General features: G+C 49.7%; 1 protein-coding gene across 1 annotated transcript in view; it reads right to left on the reverse strand.

Annotated features, from left to right (window-relative positions):
* Positions 1-430: 430 nt before the first annotated feature.
* Positions 431-24,964, reverse strand: part of adam9b (ADAM metallopeptidase domain 9b) — a 58,291-nt gene continuing 33,757 nt past the window's right edge. Inside the window, exons 12-22 of the mRNA XM_071394712.1 lie at positions 23,714-23,885; positions 10,727-10,816; positions 10,312-10,507; positions 10,035-10,143; positions 8,967-9,147; positions 7,708-7,797; positions 6,218-6,323; positions 4,544-4,685; positions 1,497-1,587; positions 1,173-1,210; positions 431-1,035 (exon numbers count right to left, since the gene is read on the reverse strand). Of these exons, the coding sequence (XP_071250813.1) occupies positions 936-1,035; positions 1,173-1,210; positions 1,497-1,587; positions 4,544-4,685; positions 6,218-6,323; positions 7,708-7,797; positions 8,967-9,147; positions 10,035-10,143; positions 10,312-10,507; positions 10,727-10,816; positions 23,714-23,885 (1,315 nt within the window). The 3' untranslated portion in view covers positions 431-935. The remainder of the gene's footprint in view (positions 1,036-1,172; positions 1,211-1,496; positions 1,588-4,543; positions 4,686-6,217; positions 6,324-7,707; positions 7,798-8,966; positions 9,148-10,034; positions 10,144-10,311; positions 10,508-10,726; positions 10,817-23,713; positions 23,886-24,964) is intronic.

Raw genomic sequence — 24,964 nt, forward strand, 5'->3', positions numbered from 1 at the left:
TGTTATTATCTACTCCCTGTATATAGCCATGTTATTATCTACTCCCTGTATATAGCCATGTTATTATCTACTCCCTGTATATAGCCATGTTATTATCTACTTCCTGTATATAGCCATGTTATTATCTACTCCCTGTATATAGCCATGTTATTATCTACTCCCTGTATATAGCCATGTTATTATCTACTCGTCAGTGTTATTCGTTATTCACTGTATATTTATTCCTCGTGTCACTATAAATAAATAAATAAAAAAAGTTAAATCTTATCTTTAACTCGGCATTGTTGGAAAATAACCTGTAAGTAAGCATTTCCACTGTTAGTCTACACCTGTTGTCTACAAAGTATGTGAGAAATAAAAAAACTCTGGTAATATTCTACTGTACCTCGGAATGAAAGACGGGCCTAATAAAACACAGGAAAATAAGGCGAGAAATCTTATATTCAATATTTATTAGGAGTAACATTTAAATATATAAAAAAAACTTGTAAACAGCTCATAAAATAAATTGAGCCTTTGTGGAACTTAACAATATCAACAATATGTATACTTTTTATTACAAAACTTGTTACCTTCATTTCTGTAGTATAATGTAAAAAGCATTATCTTAAAAAGTCCCTGTCACCAAATCATGTTCCTGCAATAAAATGTTTTTTTTTTTTTTGAGATACCGACAAACTAACATACAATGTGAGTAAAATCCAAATTTACAAAAACGAATAAGGGAAGAGCCCAATTATGTTCGAAGGGGTGTTTGTGTCAGGGTTAATGCTTGGGAGGGATGGGAACACCTGGTCCTTGCTGGGGCAGAGGTGGCTGGGTGGCAGGAGGTTGGTTAGGGTTAGGGTTAATGCTTGGGAGGGATAGGTTTGGGAACACCTGGTCCTTGCTGGGGCAGAGGTGGCTGGGTGGCAGGAGGTTGGTTAGGGTTAGGGTTAATGCTTGGGAGGGATAGGTTTGGGAACACCTGGTCCTTGCTGGGGCAGAGGTGGCTGGGTGGCAGGAGGTTGGTTCCAATTGTTGTTTTCTCCATACCTAAGTGGCATATTAAAACAAAAATCAACATTCAAAATAAAGGTGTACAACTAAGGCTAAGGTAATACAACTAAGGTAATATGACACCTTTCCCCCCCAAATGAAAGTCTAAATATGCTACGATAAAGCATTAATACCTGAGTCCTGAGGTAGATGGTGGATATGTAGGCATTGGCTGGAAACAGATGAAGAGAGCAGAATTAATACAACATGTAAAATTATTAATAAGTCACGTACTGGTGCTGAAAGGTATTAAAGACAGGGGTGTCAATAATTTTGACCCGTACCTTTGAGAATTATGTATTAAATAATATAATTTATATTTTTTGAATAGATCAGTATTTGAATGATTTATTTTGTGGTCATTTTTATCAAGGGTGTCAATATCAGATCCCACTGCACATGCAGTGGAACTGTTTACCCGAGGGGGTGGGGCCTGTGTTGCTGGGGGAACAGTTTACCTGAGGGGGTGAGGCCTGTGTTGCCAGGGGCTGTGGAGTTGGTGTTTTCGGGACATTGCCATTCGCTTGGCCATTCGCTGTGTTCCCTGACCTGCGTACATTAGAAATCATCATGTGAAATGCAACAGCTGTGACCGGGAGAAAGTCACCCAGTTTTATATACTATATGCTTTTAATCTCATACAATTTCCATGTCACACAACCTGTTAAACTAAAGAATAACCTGTTAAACTAATCAAAGAAGTGCCACAAACTAGGTTTGTACGGTTTTGTGATGAGATGAACCCAATTTACAGAGACAAGAATCTTTATTGACATTTTGTTGGTTTACTCATAAGCTAGGTGTCCATGAGCTAGGTGTCCATAAGCTAGGTGTCCATAAACTAGGTGTCCATAGCTACAGTTGAAGTCAGAAGTTTACATACACTTAGGTTGGAGTCATTAAAACTCATTTTTCAACCACTCCACAAATTTCTTGTTAACAAACTATAGTTTTGGCAAGTAGGTTAGGACATCTACTTTGTGCATGACGCAAGTAATTTTTCCAACAATTGTTTATAGACAGATTATTTCACTTATAATTCCCTGTATCACAATTCCAGTGGGTCAGAAGTTTACATACACTAAATTGACTGTACAGCTTGGAAAATTCCAGGAAAAAGGCACTGAGTTTGAAGGTAGGCCTTGAAATACATCCACAGGTACACCTCCAATTGACTCAAATGATGTCAATTAGCCTATCAGAAGCTTCCAAAGCCATGACATCATTTGAGTCAATTGGAGGTGTACCTGTGGATGTATTTCAAGGCCTACCTTCAAACTCAGTGCCTCTTTGCTTGACATCATGGGAAAATCAAAAGAGATCAGCCAAGACCTCAGAAAAACAATGGAAGACCTCCACAAGTCTGGTTCATCCTTGGGAGCAATTTCCAAACGCCTGAAGGTACCACGTTCATCTGTACAAACAATAGTACGCAAGTATAAACACCATGGGACCACGCAGCCGTCATACCGCTCAGGAAGGAGACGCGTTCTGTCTCCTAGAGATGAACGTACTTTGGTGCAAAAAGTGCAAATCAATCCCAGAACAACAGCAAAGGACCTTGTTTACTCCAGCAACTTTACAGGTACAAAAGTATCTATATCCACAGTAAAACGAGTCCTATATCGACATAACCTGAAAGGCCGCTCAGCAAGGAAGAAGCCGCTGCTCCAAAACCTCCATTAAAAACGCCGGACTATGGTTTGCAACTGCACATGGGGTCAAAGATCGTACTTTTTGGAGAAATGTCCTCTCTTCTGATGAAACAAAAATAGAACTGTTTGGCCATAATGACCAACGTTATGTTTGGAGGAAAAAGGGGGATGTTTGCAAGCCGAAGAACACCATCCCAACCGTGAAGCACGGGGGTGGCAGCATCATGTTGTGGGGGTGCTTTGCTGCAGGAGGGAATGGTGCACTTCACAAAATAGATGGCATCATGAGGAAGGAAAATGATGTGGCTATATTGAAGCAACATCTCAAGACATCAGTCAGGAAGTTAAAGCTTGGTCGCAAATGGGTCTTCCAAATGGACAATGACCCCAAGCATACTTCCAAAGTTGTGGCAAAATGGTTTAAGGACAACAAAGTCAAGATATTGGAGTGGCCATCACAAAGCCCTGACCTCAATCCCAATCGAAAATTTGTGGGCAGAACTGAAAAAGTGTGTGCGAGCAAGGAGGCCTACAAACCTGACTCCGTTACACCAGCTCTGTCAGGGGGAATGGGCCAAAATTCAGTCAACTTCTTGTGGGAAGCTTGTGGAAGGCCACCCGAAACATTTGACCCAAGTTAAACAATTTAAAGGCAATTCTACCAAAATACTAATTGAGTGTATGTAAACATCTGACCCACTGGGAATGTGATGAAAGAAATAAAAGCTGAAATAAATCTACTATTATTCTGACATTCTTAAAATAAAGTGGTGATCCTAATGGAATTGTTACTAGGATTAAATGTCAGGAATTGTGAAAAACTGAGTTTAAATGTATTTGGCTAAGGTGTATGTAAACTTCCGACTTCAACTGTAAGTGACCATAGCTAGGTGTCCATCCAATTAGCGATAGCATTACAGAGGAATACTCTAGAATCCGCATTACGAAAATATGCACATTTTCCCCACCAGTGGTGTTTCCATCAAATATACTTTTTGCTGATAAAAATCAGTGCGTGATGACATAGTGCACACAAAATGTACTTCTTCGTTAAAGTATTCGTGTAGAGAATAAAAATGTAAAGTTCAATATGTTTCCACGTCCTGTTTCCATCACAGCTGTCATGATCATTATTTTAATAGGTTATGACTTTACTCATATAAACTGTGGATGGAACCGTGGTGATAGACAGTGTTTATATCCATGACCGTGTTTACCCGGAGCGTGGTGATAGACAGTGTTTACCCGGAGCGTGGTGATAGACAGTGTTTACCCGGAGCGTGGTGATAGACAGTGTTTACCTGGAGCGTCTGGAGCGTGGTGATAGACCGTGTTTACCTGGAGCGTGGTGATAGACAGTGTTTACCTGGAGCGTGGTGATAGACAGTGTTTACCTGGAGCGTCTGGAGCGTGGTGATAGACAGTGTTTACCTGGAGCGTGGTGATAGACAGTGTTTACCTGGAGCGTGGTGATAGACAGTGTTTACCTGGAGCATCTGGAGCGTGGTGATAGACCGTGTTTACCCGGAGCGTGGTGATAGACCGTGTTTACCCGGAGCGTGGTGATAGACAGTGTTTACCTGGAGCGTGGTGATAGACAGTGTTTACCTGGAGCGTGGTGATAGACAGTGTTTACCCGGAGCGTGGTGATAGACAGTGTTTACCCGGAGCGTGGTGATAGACAGTGTTTACCCGGAGCGTGGTGATAGACAGTGTTTACCTGGAGCATCTGGAGCGTGGTGATAGACAGTGTTTACCTGGAGCGTCTGGAGCGTGGTGATAGACAGTGTTTACCTGGAGCGTGGTGATAGACAGTGTTTACCTGGAGCGTGGTGATAGACAGTGTTTACCTGGAGCGTCTGGAGCGTGGTCCTTTGAGACATCTTTCCAGGGTATCCCTTCTAAACACATAGAGCAGCACTAACACCAGGAGCACCAGGATGGGAACCACCAGCAGGAAGAAGATCAGCAGGCCGTCCCTCAGGGAATAATCTGGGAGCAGCAGAGGGATAGTTATTAGTGAAGATCAGCAGGCCATCAGGTACTGTTCATTCCCTATCTATAAAGGTGTGCAGTGAACAGTACCCATCTATAATGACAGGCAGGTAGAGACAGGAAAGGTGTGCAGTGAACATTACCTATCTATAATGACAGGCAGGTAGAGACAGGAAAGGTGTGCAGTGAACATTACCTATCTATAATGACAGGCAGGTAGAGACAGGAAAGGTGTGCAGTGAACATTACCCATCTATAATGACAGGCAGGTAGAGACAGGAAAGGGGTGCAGTGAACATTACCCATCTATAATGACAGGCAGGTAGAGACAGGAAAGGTGTGCAGTGAACATTACCCATCTATAATGACAGGCAGGTAGAGACAGGAAAGGTGTGCAGTACCATCTATAATGACAGGCAGGTAGAGACAGGAAAGGTGTGCAGTGAACATTAACCATCTATAATGACAGGCAGGTAGAGACAGGAAAGGTGTGCAGTGAACAGTACCCATCTATAATGACAGGCAGGTAGAGACAGGAAAGGTGTGCAGTGAACATTACCCATCTATAATGACAGGCAGGTAGAGACAGGAAAGGTGTGCAGTGAACAGTACCCATCTATAATGACAGGCAGGTATAATGACAGGCAGGTAGAGACAGGAAAGGTGTGCAGTGAACAGTACCCATCTATAATGACAGGCAGGTAGAGACAGGAAAGGTGTGCAGTGAACATTACCTATCTATAATGACAGGCAGGTAGAGACAGGAAAGGTGTGCAGTGAACAGTACCCATCTATAATGACAGGCAGGTAGAGACAGGAAAGGTGTGCAGTGAACAGTACCCATCTATAATGACAGGCAGGTAGAGACAGGAAAGGTGTGCAGTGAACAGTACCCATCTATAATGACAGGCAGGTAGAGACAGGAAAGGTGTGCAGTGAACATTACCCATCTATAATGACAGGCAGGTAGAGACAGGAAAGGTGTGCAGTGAACAGTACCTATCTATAATGACAGGCAGGTAGAGACAGGAAAGGTGTGCAGTGAACAGTACCTATCTATAATGACAGGCAGGTAGAGACAGGAAAGGTGTGCAGTGAACAGTACCTATCTATAATGACAGGCAGGTAGAGACAGGAAAGGTGTGCAGTGAACAGTACCTATCTATAATGACAGGCAGGTAGAGACAGGAAAGGTGTGCAGTGAACAGTACCCATCTATAATGACAGGCAGGTAGAGACAGGAAAGGTGTGCAGTGAACATTACCCATCTATAATGACAGGCAGGTAGAGACAGGAAAGGTGTGCAGTGAACATTACCCATCTATAATGACAGGCAGGTAGAGACAGGAAAGGTGTGCAGTGAACAGTACCTATCTATAATGACAGGCAGGTAGAGACAGGAAAGGTGTGCAGTGAACAGTACCCATCTATAATGACAGGCAGGTAGAGACAGGAAAGGTGTGCAGTGAACAGTACCCATCTATAATGACAGGCAGGTAGAGACAGGAAAGGTGTGCAGTGAACATTACCTATCTGTGCAGGCCCGCTGTCCACACTGCCCCCTCTCCCTGACTTGGCACAGTAAGGAGGTCCCCAGCCGTCATTACAGTGGCAGTGGCCCTGGTTGTTACACACCTGGGGGAGATATACCAATCAATTAACCAATCAACCAACCAATACAATAGACACTGGTCTCTCTCCCCAGAAGAGACCATCAGATGGCCTGTAACACGTGATGTATCCAACCCCTTCTAGATGAGACCATCAGATGGCCTGTAACACGTGATGTATCCAACCCCTTCTAGAGGATGAGACCATCAGACCCCCTGGCCTGTAACACGTGATGTATCCAACCCCTTCTAGAGGATGAGACCATCAGACCCCCTGGCCTGTAACACGTGATGTATCCAACCCCTTCTAGAGGATGAGACCTACTCAGACCCCCGGGCCTGTAACACGTGATGTATCCAACCCCTTCTAGATGAGACCATCAGATGGCCTGTAACACGTGATGTATCCAACCCCTTCTAGATGAGACCATCAGATGGCCTGTAACACGTGATGTATCCAACCCCTTCTAGATGAGACCATCAGATGGCCTGTAACACGTGATGTATCCAACCCCTTCTAGATGAGACCATCAGATGGCCTGTTACATGTGATGTATCCAACCCCGTCTAGAGGATGAGACCTCTTACCCCCCGGCTGTTACATGTGATGTATCCAACCCCGTCTAGAGGATGAGACCTTCTCTTACCCCCCGGCTGTTACATGTGATGTATCCAACCCCGTCTAGAGGATGAGACCTCTTACCCCCCGGCTGTTACATGTGATGTATCCAACCCCGTCTAGAGGATGAGACCTCTTACCCCCCGGCTGTTACATGTGATGTATCCAACCCCGTCTAGAGGATGAGACCTTCTCTTACCCCCCGGCTGTTACATGTGATGTATCCAACCCCGTCTAGAGGATGAGACCTCTTACCCCCCGGCTGTTACATGTGATGTATCCAACCCCGTCTAGAGGATGAGACCTCTTACCCCCCGGCTGTTACATGTGCTGTATCCAACCCCGTCTAGAGGATGAGACCTCTTACCCCCCGGCTGTTACATGTGATGTATCCAACCCCGTCTAGAGGATGAGACCTCTTACCCCCCGGCTGTTACATGTGATGTATCCAACCCCGTCTAGAGGATGAGGCCTCTTACATGTGATGTATCCAACCCCGTCTAGAGGACGAGACCTCCTCTTACCCCCCGGCTGTTACATGTGCTGTATCCAACCCCGTCTAGAGGATGAGACCTCTTACCCCCCGGCTGTTACATGTGATGTATCCAACCCCGTCTAGAGGATGAGACCTCTTACCCCCCGGCTGTTACATGTGCTGTATCCAACCCCGTCTAGAGGATGAGACCTCTTACCCCCCGGCTGTTACATGTGATGTATCCAACCCCGTCTAGAGGATGAGGCCTCTTACATGTGATGTATCCAACCCCGTCTAGAGGATGAGACCTCTTACCCCCCGGCTGTTACATGTGCTGTTGGCATCACAGTGGAGGTCCACAGGAAGTAGAGCTGAGGCATTCACACACTGGAAGTCAAGGCAGGCCTGGAAGAAAAGAGATGAGTCCTGGATATTATCTCTGGATTCAAACAAACCTCCCATAGCAATGTCTACAAAGCATTATGGTTCTCCTACTGGCTCGACACACACCACCCGCCCTGTGGAAGAAGTGGCTCGACACACACACACCGCCCGCCCTGTGGAAGAAGTGACTCGACACACACACCCCCCGCCCTGTGGAAGAAGTGGCTCCACACACACCCCACGCCCTGTGGAAGAAGTGGCTCGACACACACACACCACCCAACCCGTGGAGGAAGTGGCTCGACACACACACACCACCCAACCCGTGGAGGAAGTGGCTCGACACACACACACCCCCCGCCCTGTGGAAGAAGTGGCTCGACACACACACACCACCCGCCCTGTGGAAGAAGTGGCTCGACACACACACACCACCCAACCCGTGGAGGAAGTGGCTCGACACACACACACCACCCGCCCTGTGGAAGAAGTGGCTCGACACACACACACACACACCACCCGCCCTGTGGAAGAAGTGGCTTGACACACACCACCCGCCCTGTGGAAGAAGTGGCTCCACACACACACCACCCACCCTGTGGAAGAAGTGGCTCGACACACACACACACACACACCACCCGCCCTGTGGAAGAAGTGGCTCGACACACACACACCACCCGCCCTGTGGAAGAAGTGGCTCCACACACACACACCACCCGCCCTGTGGAAGAAGTGGCTCGACACACACACCACCCGCCCTGTGGAAGAAGTGGCTCGACACACACACCACCCGCCCTGTGGAAGAAGTGGCTCGACACACACACCACCCGCCCTGTGGAAGAAGTGGCTCGACACACACACCACCCGCCCTGTGGAAGAAGTGACTCGACACACACCACCCTGTGGAGGAAGTGGCTCGACATACACCACCCGCCCTGTGGAAGAAGTGGCTCGACACACACACACACCACCCGCCCTGTGGAAGAAGTGGCTCGACACACACACACACCACCCGCCCTGTGGAAGAAGTGGCTCGACACACACACACACACCACCCGCCCTGTGGAAGAAGTGGCTCGACACACACACACACCACCCGCCCTGTGGAAGAAGTGGCTCGACACACACACACACCACCCGCCCTGTGGAAGAAGTGGCTCGACACACAACTGCTAATCTATTAGCCGTACCTTCCCCCTGGAGCAGGGGCTGCCCTGGTTGACGTAGGCAGGGTCCAGAACATCAGAGCCCAGGTTAAAGTCTGCGTTGACACATGAAGAGCCATCGATGATCTGGTTACTGACGGAGCCTCCAGGAGGAGGGTTGTTGGTGTTTACGTTAGTGCACTGTACCTTCCCACACATGGCATTACTGCAGGAACACAGTGGAGACAGGGAAGGTGTCAGTAGTAACTCTACACTCCGCCCCCCGGGGGGCTGGGCTCTACACTCCGCCCCCCGGGGGGCTGGGCTCTACACTCCGCCCCCCGGGGGGCTGGGCTCTACACTCCGCCCCCCGGGGGGCTGGGCTCTACACTCCGCCCCCCGGGGGGCTGGGCTCTACACTCCGCCCCCCGGGGGGCTGGGCTCTACACTCCGCCCCCCGGGGGGCTGGGCTCTACACTCCGCCCCCCGGGGGGCTGGGCTCTACACTCCGCCCCCCGGGGGGCTGGGCTCTACACTCCGCCCCCCGGGGGGCTGGGCTCTACACTCCGCCCCCCGGGGGGCTGGGCTCTACACTCCGCCCCCCGGGGGGCTGGGCTCTACACTCCGCCCCCCGGGGGGCTGGGCTCTACACTCCGCCCCCGGGGGCAAGAATGTGAATGTCAAAATTACAAATGCACTAAGACATACAGTACCAGTCAAAGTTTGGACACACTTACTCATTCAAGGGTTTTTCTTTATTTTTACTATTTTCTACAATGTAGAATAATAGTGAAGACATCAAAACTAGGAAATAACACATATGGAATCATGTAGTAACCAAAATATATTTTATATTTTACAGAGCCACCCTTTGCCTTGACATTCTCTCAACCAACCAACCCTTATTTTGGTTACTACATGATTCCATATGTGTTATTTCCTAGTTTTGATGTCTTCACTATTATTCTACATTGTAGAAAATAGTAAAAATAAAGAAAAACCCTTGAATGAGTAAGTGTGTCCAAACTTTGACTGGTACTGTAAGTAATGAAACATTTCTTATCTTATAATTGATGACAAAGTAAATGCCGATGACAAATTCAGATCACTTACGCCAAACTACATTTCACATAGCTCCCCGACGAGGTCATTCCACAGTTCCCAAACGTATCCCCCTTTAGATTAGCTGTCTGAAAGCAGATGTCTGCTGCCTTCCTTGCACCTGGGAAAGAAAAATAAATCAAAGATTTTAAAATGTCAGACTAAGAAATAAAGAAGGAAAATATTAACTGTCAGACACAAGGTTACAGTTACTTTATTGTTTGTTTAAAAAGGCCAGTGCAGTCAGATGTGTCAGATATAGCGGTGTTAATTTCGAACAATAGCCTACCTGTTTCAAAAAGATGTTTGCATTGGTAGTCGTATGTCTGGCAGCGGCCCTCGTAACAGTACGCCGCGCCGTTCTCACAGAGAAGCCCATCCATGATATAGAAGTCAGACGGGCAGTAGGATGCGGAGCCGTTGCAGTATTCTGGGAGGTCACACGTGTTGACAGTTCCCCTGCACGGTGTCCCTGACACGCTGATCTGAAAAATGGGAGAGAAATTACACCGGAGAAACGTTCCTAATTTTGAAAAATCGGTTTAGATTGCGTCAAAAGTTGAAACCTCTGACGAAATAGAGCAACACAATTCTAGGCCCTCCCCCAACAAACTGCTTTCATTTGAAAATCATTGGATTTGCTGTCCGGTTTGGGGAGTGCCCTAAACCATAGAGTTTTAAAGACCAACAGCAGCTGGCCTAACCTTGCAGTCCTTGCAGCAGCCTCCCTGAGCGCAGGCCGATCCCCAGGTCAACTTACAGGTGGCAGCGTCACAGCACTTATTAGTACATTCCTGCAACAAATCGGCAAGATTAGCAAACTTAGGCATGCCAAAAACTAAATTCTGAACCTACACATCCATGGATAACTGACCAAATTATAAAATACATGCATTGTAATTTTGAATTCTTTAAAAAAAAAAGTGTTGTCTATCAACCATGACACGCTACCTGGGTCGGACATATTTGATGGAAAATTACTGAGGATAATATCAGACGGTATTGCCTCTCCTATTTGCCACATCTTCATTTTAAGCCTACTAGAGAGCGTGTGCCCTCAGGCCTGGAGGGAAGCTAAAGTCATTCTGCTACCTAAGAATAGCAAAGCCCGCTTTACTGGCTCAAACAGCCAACCAATCAGCCTGTTACCAACCCTTAGTAAACTTTTGGGGATTTTTATTTTTTAGCAGATACAATGCTAGTTCACAGTAAACAACTGAACATTTTCAGCACTCTTATAAGGAAGGGCATTCAACAAGCACAGTACTTACACAAATGACTGATTGGCTGAGATAAGTTGAAAATTAACAGATTGTGGGGAGTGTTTTGTTAGACTTCAGTGTGGCTTCTGACATTATCGGTCATAATCTGCTGTTGGGAAAAACGTATGTGTTATGGCTTTACACCCCCTGCTATAATGTGTTATGGCTTTACACCCCCTGCTATAATGTGGATAAAGAGTTACCTGTCCAACAGAACACAGAGGGTGCTCTTTAACGGAAGCCTCGTCAACATAATCCTGGTAGAATCAGGCATTCCCCAGGGCAGCTGTCTAGGCCCCTTACTTTGTTCAATCTTTACTAATGAGCTGCCATTGGCTCTGAGAAAATGCTGTGTTCGTCTATGTGTGCTGAGGATTCATTATGATACACGTCAGCTACCACAGCGACTATAATCACTACTTAAAGAGCTGCAGTCAGTTTAAGAATGGGTGGCAAAAAATAAGATGATAGTATTTGGGACAAATCATTCACTAAATCCTAAACCTCACCAAAATCTTGTAATGAATGTGGAAATTGAGCAAGTTGAGGTGACTAAACTGCTTGGAGTAACACTAGATTGTGAACAGTCATGGTCAAAACATATTGATGCAACAGCAGCTAAGATGGGGAAAAGTCCATAATAAAGCACTACTCTGCCTTAACAGCACTATCAGGCCTGAGTTTTGTGGCACCTGGATTACTGTCCAGTTGTGTGGTCAGGTTCCACAAAGAGGGACTTGGGAAATTGCAATTGGCTCAGAACAGGGCAGCACGGCTGGCCCTTGGATGTACACGGATAGCTAACATTAATAATATGCATGTCAATATCTCCTGGCTCAAAGTGGAGGAGAGATTGACTTCATCACGACCTGTATTTGTAAGAAGCATTGACATGTCTGTTTGAACTACTGGCACACAGCTCAGAGACCCACGCATACCCCACAAGACATGCCACCAGAGGTCTGTTTAAATGACTAGCACACGGCTCAGACACCAACGCATACCCCACAAGAACTAATGGGGATCCACAATAAACCCCAGGAAGAGTAGCTGCTGCCTTGGCAGGAACTAATGGGGATCCATAATAAACCCCAGGATGAGTAGCTGCTGCCTTGGCAGGAACTAATGGGGATCCATAATAAACCCCAGGAAGAGTAGCTGCTGCCTCGGCAGGAACTAATGGGGATCTATAATAAACCCCAGGAAGAGTAGCTGCTGCCTTGGCAGGAACTAATGGGGATCCATAATAAACCACAGGAAGAGTAGCTGCTGCCTCGGCAGGAACTAATGGGGATCCATAATAAACCCCAGGAAGAGTAGCTGCTGCCTCGGCAGGAACTAATGGGGATCCATAATAAACCCCAGGAAGAGTAGCTGCTGCCTTGGCAGGAACTAAATGGGGATCCATAATAAACCCCAGGAAGAGTAGCTGCTGCCTTGGCAGGAACTAATGGGGATCCATAATAAACCCCAGGAAGAGTAGCTGCTGCCTTGGCAGGAACTAAATGGGGATCCATAATAAACCCCAGGAAGAGTAGCTGCTGCCTTGGCAGGAACTAAATGGGGATCCATAATTAATTCAAAACACAACACTCAGCCAAAGCTCCCATTAACACAAAGTAACATTAGAAATATTAAATATATTAGAAAAATCATTGAATCAATTATACATCCTCAATCAATGTGTGAATGAATCAATGTGTGAATGAATCAATGTGTGAATGAATCAATGTGTGAATGAATCAATGTGTGACTGAATCAATGTGTGACTGAATCAATGTGTGACTGAATCAACGAATCAAGCCTAATAGAAAGCCATTAAATAGGTCACTTTTCCCACTAGTATCATGTGGTGTTCCACAGTCAGTCAGACAGTACCTGGGGTGTTCTACAGTCAGTCAGACAGTACCTGGGGTGTTCCACAGTCAGTCAGACAGTACCTGGGGTGTTCCACAGTCAGTCAGACAGTACCTGGGGTGTTCTACAGTCAGTCAGACAGTACCTGGGGTGTTCCACAGTCAGTCAGACAGTACCTGGGGTGTTCTACAGTCAGTCAGACAGTACCTGGGGTGTTCCACAGGAAGTCAGACAGTACCTGGGGTGTTCTACAGGAAGTCAGACAGTACCTGGGGTGTTCCACAGTCAGTCAGACAGTACCTGGGGTGTTCCACAGTCAGTCAGACAGTACCTGGGGTGTTCCACAGTCAGTCAGACAGTACCTGGGGTGTTCCACAGTCAGTCAGACAGTACCTGGGGTGTTCCACAGTCAGTCAGACAGTACCTGGGGTGTTCCACAGTCAGTCAGACAGTACCTGGGGTGTTCCACAGTCAGTCAGACAGTACCTGGGGTGTTCCACAGTCAGTCAGACAGTACCTGGGGTGTTCCACAGTCAGTCAGACAGTACCTGGGGTGTTCCACAGTCAGTCAGACAGTACCTGGGGTGTTCCACAGTCAGTCGGACAGTACCTGGGGTGTTCCACAGTCAGTCAGACAGTACCTGGGGTGTTCTACAGTCAGTCAGACAGTACCTGGGGTGTTCCACAGGAAGTCAGACAGTACCTGGGGTGTTCCACAGTCAGTCAGACAGTACCTGGGGTGTTCCACAGTCAGTCAGACAGTACCTGGGGTGTTCCACAGTCAGTCAGACAGTACCTGGGGTGTTCCACAGTCAGTCAGACAGTACCTGGGGTGTTCCACAGGAAGTCAGACAGTACCTGGGGTGTTCTACAGGAAGTCAGACAGTACCTGGGGTGTTCCACAGTCAGTCAGACAGTACCTGGGGTGTTCCACAGTCAGTCAGACAGTACCTGGGGTGTTCCACAGTCAGTCAGACAGTACCTGGGGTGTTCCACAGTCAGTCAGACAGTACCTGGGGTGTTCCACAGTCAGTCAGACAGTACCTGGGGTGTTCTACAGTCAGTCAGACAGTACCTGGGGTGTTCCACAGTCAGTCAGACAGTACCTGGGGTGTTCCACAGTCAGTCAGACAGTACCTGGGGTGTTCTACAGGAAGTCAGACAGTACCTGGGGTGTTCCACAGTCAGTCAGACAGTACCTGGGGTGTTCCACAGTCAGTCAGACAGTACCTGGGGTGTTCCACAGTCAGTCAGACAGTACCTGGGGTGTTCTACAGGAAGTCAGACAGTACCTGGGGTGTTCCACAGGAAGTCAGACAGTACCTGGGGTGTTCCACAGTCAGTCAGACAGTACCTGGGGTGTTCCACAGTCAGTCAGACAGTACCTGGGGTGTTCTACAGGAAGTCAGACAGTACCTGGGGTGTTCTACAGGAAGTCAGACAGTACCTGGGGTGTTCCACAGGAAGTCAGACAGTACCTGGGGTGTTCCACAGGAAGTCAGACAGTACCTGGGGTGTTCCACAGGAAGTCAGACAGTACCTGGGGTGTTCCACAGGAAGTCAGACAGTACCTGGGGTGTTCCACAGTCAGACAGTACCTGGGGTGTTCCACAGTCAGACAGTACCTGGGGTGTTCCACAGGAAGTCAGACAGTACCTGGGGTGTTCTACAGGAAGTCAGACAGTACCTGGGGTGTTCCACAGTCAGTCAGACAGTACCTGGGGTGTTCCACAGTCAGTCAGACAGTACCTGGGGTGTTCTACAGGAAGTCAGACAGTACCTGGGGTGTTCTACAGTCAGTCAGACAGTACCTGGGGTGTTCCACAGGAAGTCAGACAGTACCTGGGGTGTTCCACAGTCAGTCAGACAGTACCTGGGGTGTTCCACAGTCAGTCAGACAGTACCTGGGGTGTTCCACAGGAAGTCAGACAGTACCTGGGGTGTTCCACAGTCAGTCAGACAGTACCTGGGGTGTTCCACAGTCAGTCAGACAGTACCTGGGGTGTTCTACAGTCAGTCAGACAGTACCTGGGGTGTTCCACAGTCAGTCAGACAGTACCTGGGGTGTTCCACAGTCAGTCAGACAGTACCTGGGGTGTTCCACAGGAAGTCGGACAGTACCTGGGGTGTTCTACAGGAAGTCAGACAGTACCTGGGGTGTTCTACAGGAAGTCAGACAGTACCTGGGGTGTTCCACAGTCAGTCAGACAGTACCTGGGGTGTTCCACAGTCAGTCAGACAGTACCTGGGGCGTTCCACAGTCAGACAGTACCTGGGGTGTTCCACAGTCAGTCAGACAGTACCTGGGGTGTTCTACAGGAAGTCAGACAGTACCTGGGGTGTTCCACAGTCAGTCAGACAGTACCTGGGGTGTTCTACAGTCAGTCAGACAGTACCTGGGGTGTTCTACAGGAAGTCAGACAGTACCTGGGGTGTTCCACAGTCAGTCAGACAGTACCTGGGGTGTTCTACAGGAAGTCAGACAGTACCTGGGGTGTTCCACAGTCAGTCAGACAGTACCTGGGGTGTTCCACAGTCAGTCAGACAGTACCTGGGGTGTTCCACAGGAAGTCAGACAGTACCTGGGGTGTTCCACAGTCAGTCAGACAGTACCTGGGGTGTTCTACAGGAAGTCAGACAGTACCTGGGGTGTTCTACAGGAAGTCAGACAGTACCTGGGGTGTTCCACAGTCAGTCAGACAGTACCTGGGGTGTTCCACAGTCAGTCAGACAGTACCTGGGGTGTTCTACAGGAAGTCAGACAGTACCTGGGGTGTTCCACAGTCAGTCAGACAGTACCTGGGGTGTTCCACAGTCAGTCAGACAGTACCTGGGGTGTTCCACAGGAAGTCAGACAGTACCTGGGGTGTTCCACAGTCAGTCAGACAGTACCTGGGGTGTTCCACAGTCAGTCAGACAGTACCTGGGGTGTTCCACAGGAAGTCAGACAGTACCTGGGGTGTTCCACAGTCAGTCGGACAGTACCTGGGGTGTTCTACAGGAAGTCAGACAGTACCTGGGGTGTTCCACAGTCAGTCAGACAGTACCTGGGGCGTTCCACAGTCAGTCAGACAGTACCTGGGGTGTTCCACAGTCAGTCAGACAGTACCTGGGGTGTTCCACAGTCAGTCAGACAGTACCTGGGGTGTTCCACAGTCAGTCAGACAGTACCTGAGGTGTTCCACAGTCAGTCAGACAGTACCTGGGGTGTTCCACAGTCAGTCAGACAGTACCTGGGGTGTTCCACAGTCAGTCGGACAGTACCTGGGGTGTTCCACAGTCAGTCGGACAGTACCTGGGGTGTTCTACAGTCAGTCAGACAGTACCTGGGGTGTTCTACAGGAAGTCAGACAGTACCTGGGGTGTTCCACAGTCAGTCAGACAGTACCTGGGGTGTTCCACAGTCAGTCAGACAGTACCTGGGGCGTTCCACAGTCAGACAGTACCTGGGGCGTTCCACAGTCAGTCAGACAGTACCTGGGGTGTTCTACAGGAAGTCAGACAGTACCTGGGGTGTTCCACAGTCAGTCAGACAGTACCTGGGGTGTTCTACAGTCAGTCAGACAGTACCTGGGGTGTTCTACAGGAAGTCAGACAGTACCTGGGGTGTTCCACAGTCAGTCAGACAGTACCTGGGGTGTTCTACAGGAAGTCAGACAGTACCTGGGGTGTTCCACAGTCAGTCAGACAGTACCTGGGGTGTTCTACAGGAAGTCAGACAGTACCTGGGGTGTTCCACAGTCAGTCAGACAGTACCTGGGGTGTTCCACAGGAAGTCAGACAGTACCTGGGGTGTTCCACAGTCAGTCAGACAGTACCTGGGGTGTTCCACAGTCAGTCAGACAGTACCTGGGGTGTTCCACAGTCAGACAGTACCTGGGGTGTTCCACAGTCAGTCAGACAGTACCTGGGGTGTTCTACAGTCAGTCAGACAGTACCTGGGGTGTTCCACAGGAAGTCAGACAGTACCTGGGGTGTTCCACAGGAAGTCAGACAGTACCTGGGGTGTTCCACAGGAAGTCAGACAGTACCTGGGGTGTTCCACAGGAAGTCAGACAGTACCTGGGGTGTTCCACAGGAAGTCAGACAGTACCTGGGGTGTTCTACAGTCAGTCAGACAGTACCTGGGGTGTTCCACAGTCAGTCAGACAGTACCTGGGGTGTTCTACAGGAAGTCAGACAGTACCTGGGGTGTTCTACAGTCAGTCAGACAGTACCTGGGGTGTTCCACAGGAAGTCAGACAGTACCTGGGGTGTTCTACAGGAAGTCAGACAGTACCTAGGGTGTTCCACAGTCAGTCAGACAGTATCTGGGGTGTTCTACAGTCAGTCAGACAGTACCTGGGGTGTTCTACAGGAAGTCAGACAGTACCTGGGGTGTTCTACAGGAAGTCAGACAGTACCTGGGGTGTTCCACAGTCAGTCAGACAGTACCTGGGGTGTTCCACAGTCAGTCAGACAGTACCTGGGGTGTTCCACAGGAAGTCAGACAGTACCTGGGGTGTTCCACAGGAAGTCAGACAGTACCTGGGGTGTTCTACAGGAAGTCAGACAGTACCTGGGGTGTTCCACAGTCAGTCAGACAGTACCTGGGGTGTTCTACAGGAAGTCAGACAGTACCTGGGGTGTTCTACAGGAAGTCAGACAGTACCTGGGGTGTTCTACAGGAAGTCAGACAGTACCTGGGGTGTTCTACAGGAAGTCAGACAGTACCTGGGGTGTTCCACAGTCAGTCAGACAGTACCTGGGGTGTTCCACAGGAAGTCAGACAGTACCTGGGGTGTTCCACAGTCAGTCAGACAGTACCTGGGGTGTTCTACAGGAAGTCAGACAGTACCTGGGGTGTTCCACAGTCAGTCAGACAGTACCTGGGGTGTTCTACAGGAAGTCAGACAGTACCTGGGGTGTTCCACAGTCAGTCAGACAGTACCTGGGGTGTTCTACAGGAAGTCAGACAGTACCTGGGGTGTTCCACAGTCAGTCAGACAGTACCTGGGGTGTTCCACAGTCAGTCAGACAGTACCTGGGGTGTTCTACAGGAAGTCAGACAGTACCTGGGGTGTTCCACAGGAAGTCAGACAGTACCTGGGGTGTTCCACAGGAAGTCAGACAGTACCTGCGGTGTTCCACAGGAAGTCAGACAGTACCTGGGGTGTTCCACAGTCAGTCAGACAGTACCTGGGGTGTTCTACAGGAAGTCAGACAGTACCTGGGGTGTGCCACAGTCAGTCAGACAGTACCTGGGGTGTTCCACAGTCAGTCAGACAGTACCTGGGGTGTTCTACAGGAAGTCAGACAGTACCTGGGGTGTTCCACAGGAAGTCAGACAGTACCTGGGGTGTTCCACAGTCAGTCAGACAGTACCTGGGGTGTTCTACAGTCAGTCAGACAGTACCTGGGGTGTTCCACAGTCAGTCAGACAGTACCTGGGGTGTTCCACAGTCAGTCAGACAGTACCTGGGGTGTTCTACAGGAAGTCAGACAGTACCTGGGGTGTTCCACAGGAAGTCAGACAGTACTTGGGGTGTTCCACAGTCAGTCAGACAGTACCTGGGGTGTTCCACAGGAAGTCAGACAGTACCTGGGGTGTTCCACAGGAAGTCAGACAGTACCTGGGGTGTTCTACAGGAAGTCAGACAGTACCTGGGGTGTTCCACAGTCAGTCAGACAGTACCTGGGGTGTTCCACAGTCAGTCAGACAGTACCTGGGGTGTTCCACAGGAAGTCAGACAGTACCTGGGGTGTTCCACAGTCAGTCAGACAGTACCTGGGGTGTTCTACAGGAAGTCAGACAGTACCTGGGGTGTTCCACAGTCAGTCAGACAGTACCTGGGGTGTTCCACAGGAAGTCAGACAGTACCTGGGGTGTTCCACAGTCAGTCAGACAGTACCTGGGGTGTTCTACAGTCAGTCAGACAGTACCTGGGGTGTTCCACAGTCAGTCAGACAGTACCTGGGGTGTTCCACAGTCAGTCAGACAGTACCTGGGGTGTTCCACAGGAAGTCAGACAGTACCTGGGGTGTTCCACAGGAAGTCAGACAGTACCTGGGGTGTTCCACAGGAAGTCAGACAGTACCTGGGGTGTTCCACAGGAAGTCAGACAGTACCTGGGGTGTTCCACAGGAAGTCAGACAGTACCTGGGGTGTTCTACAGGAAGTCAGACAGTACCTGGGGTGTTCCACAGTCAGTCAGACAGTACCTGGGGTGTTCCACAGTCAGTCAGACAGTACCTGGGGTGTTCCACAGTCAGTCAGACAGTACCTGGGGTGTTCCACAGTCAGTCAGACAGTACCTGGGGTGTTCCACAGTCAGTCAGACAGTACCTGGGGTGTTCCACAGTCAGTCAGACAGTACCTGGGGTGTTCCACAGGAAGTCAGACAGTACCTGGGGTGTTCCACAGGAAGTCAGACAGTACCTGGGGTGTTCCACAGTCAGTCAGACAGTACCTGGGGTGTTCTACAGGAAGTCAGACAGTACCTGGGGTGTTCCACAGTCAGTCAGACAGTACCTGGGGTGTTCCACAGGAAGTCAGACAGTACCTGGGGTGTTCCACAGGAAGTCAGACAGTACCTGGGGTGTTCCACAGGAAGTCAGACAGTACCTGGGGTGTTCCACAGGAAGTCAGACAGTACCTGGGGTGTTCCACAGGAAGTCAGACAGTACCTGGGGTGTTCCACAGGAAGTCAGACAGTACCTGGGGTGTTCTACAGGAAGTCAGACAGTACCTGGGGTGTTCCACAGTCAGTCAGACAGTACCTGGGGTGTTCCACAGTCAGTCAGACAGTACCTGGGGTGTTCCACAGTCAGTCAGACAGTACCTGGGGTGTTCCACAGTCAGTCAGACAGTACCTGGGGTGTTCCACAGTCAGTCAGACAGTACCTGGGGTGTTCCACAGTCAGTCAGACAGTACCTGGGGTGTTCTACAGTCAGTCAGACAGTACCTGGGGTGTTCCACAGTCAGTCAGACAGTACCTGGGGTGTTCCACAGTCAGTCAGACAGTACCTGGGGTGTTCTACAGGAAGTCAGACAGTACCTGGGGTGTTCCACAGTCAGTCAGACAGTACCTGGGGTGTTCTACAGGAAGTCAGACAGTACCTGGGGTGTTCTACAGGAAGTCAGACAGTACCTGGGGTGTTCCACAGTCAGTCAGACAGTACCTGGGGTGTTCTACAGGAAGTCAGACAGTACCTGGGGTGTTCCACAGTCAGTCAGACAGTACCTGGGGTGTTCTACAGGAAGTCAGACAGTACCTGGGGTGTTCCACAGTCAGTCAGACAGTACCTGGGGTGTTCCACAGTCAGTCGGACAGTACCTGGGGTGTTCCACAGTCAGTCAGACAGTACCTGGGGTGTTCTACAGGAAGTCAGACAGTACCTGGGGTGTTCCACAGTCAGTCAGACAGTACCTGGGGTGTTCTACAGGAAGTCAGACAGTACCTGGGGTGTTCTACAGGAAGTCAGACAGTACCTGGGGTGTTCTACAGGAAGTCAGACAGTACCTGGGGTGTTCCACAGTCAGTCAGACAGTACCTGGGGTGTTCTACAGGAAGTCAGACAGTACCTGGGGTGTTCCACAGTCAGTCAGACAGTACCTGGGGTGTTCCACAGTCAGTCAGACAGTACCTGGGGTGTTCCACAGTCAGTCAGACAGTACCTGGGGTGTTCTACAGGAAGTCAGACAGTACCTGGGGTGTTCCACAGGAAGTCAGACAGTACCTGGGGTGTTCCACAGGAAGTCAGACAGTACCTGGGGTGTTCTACAGGAAGTCAGACAGTACCTGGGGTGTTCCACAGTCAGTCAGACAGTACCTGGGGTGTTCTACAGTCAGTCAGAAGGTACCTGGGGTGTTCTACAGGAAGTCAGACAGTACCTGGGGTGTTCTACAGGAAGTCAGACAGTACCTGGGGTGTTCCACAGTCAGTCAGACAGTACCTGGGGTGTTCCACAGTCAGTCAGACAGTACCTGGGGTGTTCTACAGGAAGTCAGACAGTACCTGGGGTGTTCCACAGTCAGTCAGACAGTACCTGGGGTGTTCTACAGGAAGTCAGACAGTACCTGGGGTGTTCCACAGTCAGTCAGACAGTACCTGGGGTGTTCTACAGGAAGTCAGACAGTACCTGGGGTGTTCCACAGTCAGTCAGACAGTACCTGGGGTGTTCTACAGTCAGTCAGACAGTACCTGGGGTGTTCCACAGTCAGTCAGACAGTACCTGGGGTGTTCCACAGGAAGTCAGACAGTACCTGGGGTGTTCCACAGTCAGTCAGACAGTACCTGGGGTGTTCTACAGGAAGTCAGACAGTACCTGGGGTGTTCCACAGTCAGTCAGACAGTACCTGGGGTGTTCTACAGGAAGTCAGACAGTACCTGGGGTGTTCCACAGGAAGTCAGACAGTACCTGGGGTGTTCTACAGGAAGTCAGACAGTACCTGGGGTGTTCCACAGGAAGTCAGACAGTACCTGGGGTGTTCCACAGTCAGTCAGACAGTACCTGGGGTGTTCCACAGTCAGTCAGACAGTACCTGGGGTGTTCCACAGTCAGTCAGACAGTACCTGGGGTGTTCTACAGGAAGTCAGACAGTACCTGGGGTGTTCCACAGTCAGTCAGACAGTACCTGGGGTGTTCCACAGGAAGTCAGACAGTACCTGGGGTGTTCCACAGGAAGTCAGACAGTACCTGGGGTGTTCCACAGTCAGTCAGACAGTACCTGGGGTGTTCCACAGTCAGTCAGACAGTACCTGGGGTGTTCCACAGTCAGTCAGACAGTACCTGGGGTGTTCCACAGTCAGTCAGACAGTACCTGGGGTGTTCCACAGTCAGTCAGACAGTACCTGGGGTGTTCTACAGGAAGTCAGACAGTACCTGGGGTGTTCCACAGTCAGTCAGACAGTACCTGGGGTGTTCTACAGGAAGTCAGACAGTACCTGGGGTGTTCTACAGGAAGTCAGACAGTACCTGGGGTGTTCCACAGTCAGTCAGACAGTACCTGGGGTGTTCTACAGGAAGTCAGACAGTACCTGGGGTGTTCCACAGTCAGTCAGACAGTACCTGGGGTGTTCCACAGTCAGTCAGACAGTACCTGGGGTGTTCTACAGGAAGTCGGACAGTACCTGGGGTGTTCCACAGTCAGTCGGACAGTACCTGGGGTGTTCCACAGTCAGTCAGACAGTACCTGGGGTGTTCCACAGTCAGTCAGACAGTACCTGGGGTGTTCTACAGGAAGTCGGACAGTACCTGGGGTGTTCCACAGTCAGTCAGACAGTACCTGGGGTGTTCCACAGTCAGTCGGACAGTACCTGGGGTGTTCCACAGTCAGTCGGACAGTACCTGGGGTGTTCCACAGGAAGTCAGACAGTACCTGGGGTGTTCCACAGTCAGTCAGACAGTACCTGGGGTGTTCCACAGGAAGTCAGACAGTACCTGGGGTGTTCCACAGTCAGTCAGACAGTACCTGGGGTGTTCCACAGGAAGTCAGACAGTACCTGGGGTGTTCCACAGTCAGTCAGACAGTACCTGGGGTGTTCTACAGGAAGTCAGACAGTACCTGGGGTGTTCCACAATCAGTCAGACAGTACCTGGGGTGTTCCACAGTCAGTCAGACAGTACCTGGGGTGTTCTACAGGAAGTCAGACAGTACCTGGGGTGTTCCACAGGAAGTCAGACAGTACCTGGGGTGTTCCACAGGAAGTCAGACAGTACCTGGGGTGTTCCACAGGAAGTCAGACAGTACCTGGGGTGTTCCACAGGAAGTCAGACAGTACCTGGGGTGTTCTACAGGAAGTCAGACAGTACCTGGGGTGTTCCACAGTCAGTCAGACAGTACCTGGGGTGTTCTACAGTCAGTCAGACAGTACCTGGGGTGTTCTACAGGAAGTCAGACAGTACCTGGGGTGTTCTACAGGAAGTCAGACAGTACCTGGGGTGTTCCACAGTCAGTCAGACAGTACCTGGGGTGTTCCACAGTCAGTCAGACAGTACCTGGGGTGTTCTACAGGAAGTCAGACAGTACCTGGGGTGTTCCACAGTCAGTCAGACAGTACCTGGGGTGTTCTACAGGAAGTCAGACAGTACCTGGGGTGTTCCACAGTCAGTCAGACAGTACCTGGGGTGTTCTACAGGAAGTCAGACAGTACCTGGGGTGTTCTACAGTCAGTCAGACAGTACCTGGGGTGTTCCACAGTCAGTCAGACAGTACCTGGGGTGTTCCACAGTCAGTCAGACAGTACCTGGGGTGTTCCACAGGAAGTCAGACAGTACCTGGGGTGTTCCACAGTCAGTCAGACAGTACCTGGGGTGTTCTACAGGAAGTCAGACAGTACCTGGGGTGTTCCACAGTCAGTCAGACAGTACCTGGGGTGTTCTACAGGAAGTCAGACAGTACCTGGGGTGTTCCACAGTCAGTCAGACAGTACCTGGGGTGTTCTACAGGAAGTCAGACAGTACCTGGGGTGTTCCACAGGAAGTCAGACAGTACCTGGGGTGTTCCACAGGAAGTCAGACAGTACCTGGGGTGTTCTACAGGAAGTCAGACAGTACCTGGGGTGTTCCACAGTCAGTCAGACAGTACCTGGGGTGTTCCACAGTCACAGTCCTCTCCTCCCTCTAACATGCCGTTGCCACATTTAGCCACGGAGACGATGTTGGACTGGGATGGCTGGTTCAACAGACACACCCCTCCTCCACGCAGGATCAGACGCTCAAAGTCAGAGGCACTACAGTCACTGAAGAGGGTGGATCCACTGGGGAGGAGAAGACAGACAATGTTGTACGTGAATAACGATGGAATCATTCAAATCAATCACAATCAATGACTCCATTTCTATGAGACATACACTTATCAGTATGGCCAAAAGTATGTGGACACCTGCTCGTCAAACATCTCATTCTAAAATCATGGGAATTAATATAGAGTTGGTCCACCACCTTTGCTGCTGTAACAGCCTCCACTCTTCTGGGAAGGCTTTCCACTAGATGTTGGAACATTGCTGCTATAACAGCCTCCACTCTTCTGGGAAGGCTTTCCACTAGATGTTGGAACACTGCTGCTATAACAGCCTCCACTCTTCTGGGAAGGCTTTCCACTAGATGTTGGAACACTGCTGCTATAACAGCCTCCACTCTTCTGGGAAGGCTTTCCACTAGATGTTGGAACACTGCTGCTATAACAGCCTCCACTCTTCTGGGAAGGCTTTCCACTAGATGTTGGAACATTGCTGCTATAACAGCCTCCACTCTTCTGGGAAGGCTTTCCACTAGATGTTGGAACACTGCTGCTATAACAGCCTCCACTCTTCTGGGAAGGCTTTCCACTAGATGTTGGAACACTGCTGCTATAACAGCCTCCACTCTTCTGGGAAGGCTTTCCACTAGATGTTGGAACATTGCTGCTGTAACAGCCTCCACTCTTCTGGGAAGGTTTTCCACTAGATGTTGGAACATTGCTGCTATAACAGCCTCCACTCTTCTGGGAAGGCTTTCCACTAGATGTTGGAACATTGCTGCTATAACAGCCTCCACTCTTCTGGGAAGGCTTTCCACTAGATGTTGGAACACTGCTGCTATAACAGCCTCCACTCTTCTGGGAAGGCTTTCCACTAGATGTTGGAACACTGCTGCTATAACAGCCTCCACTCTTCTGGGAAGGCTTTCCACTAGATGTTGGAACATTGCTGCTATAACAGCCTCCACTCTTCTGGGAAGGCTTTCCACTAGATGTTGGAACATTGCTGCTATAACAGCCTCCACTCTTCTGGGAAGGCTTTCCACTAGATGTTGGAACATTGCTACTATAACAGCCTCCATTCTTCTGGGAAGGCTT

Source organism: Salvelinus alpinus, chromosome 3 (assembly GCF_045679555.1).
Source record: "Salvelinus alpinus chromosome 3, SLU_Salpinus.1, whole genome shotgun sequence".
NCBI lineage: Eukaryota > Metazoa > Chordata > Actinopteri > Salmoniformes > Salmonidae > Salvelinus > Salvelinus alpinus.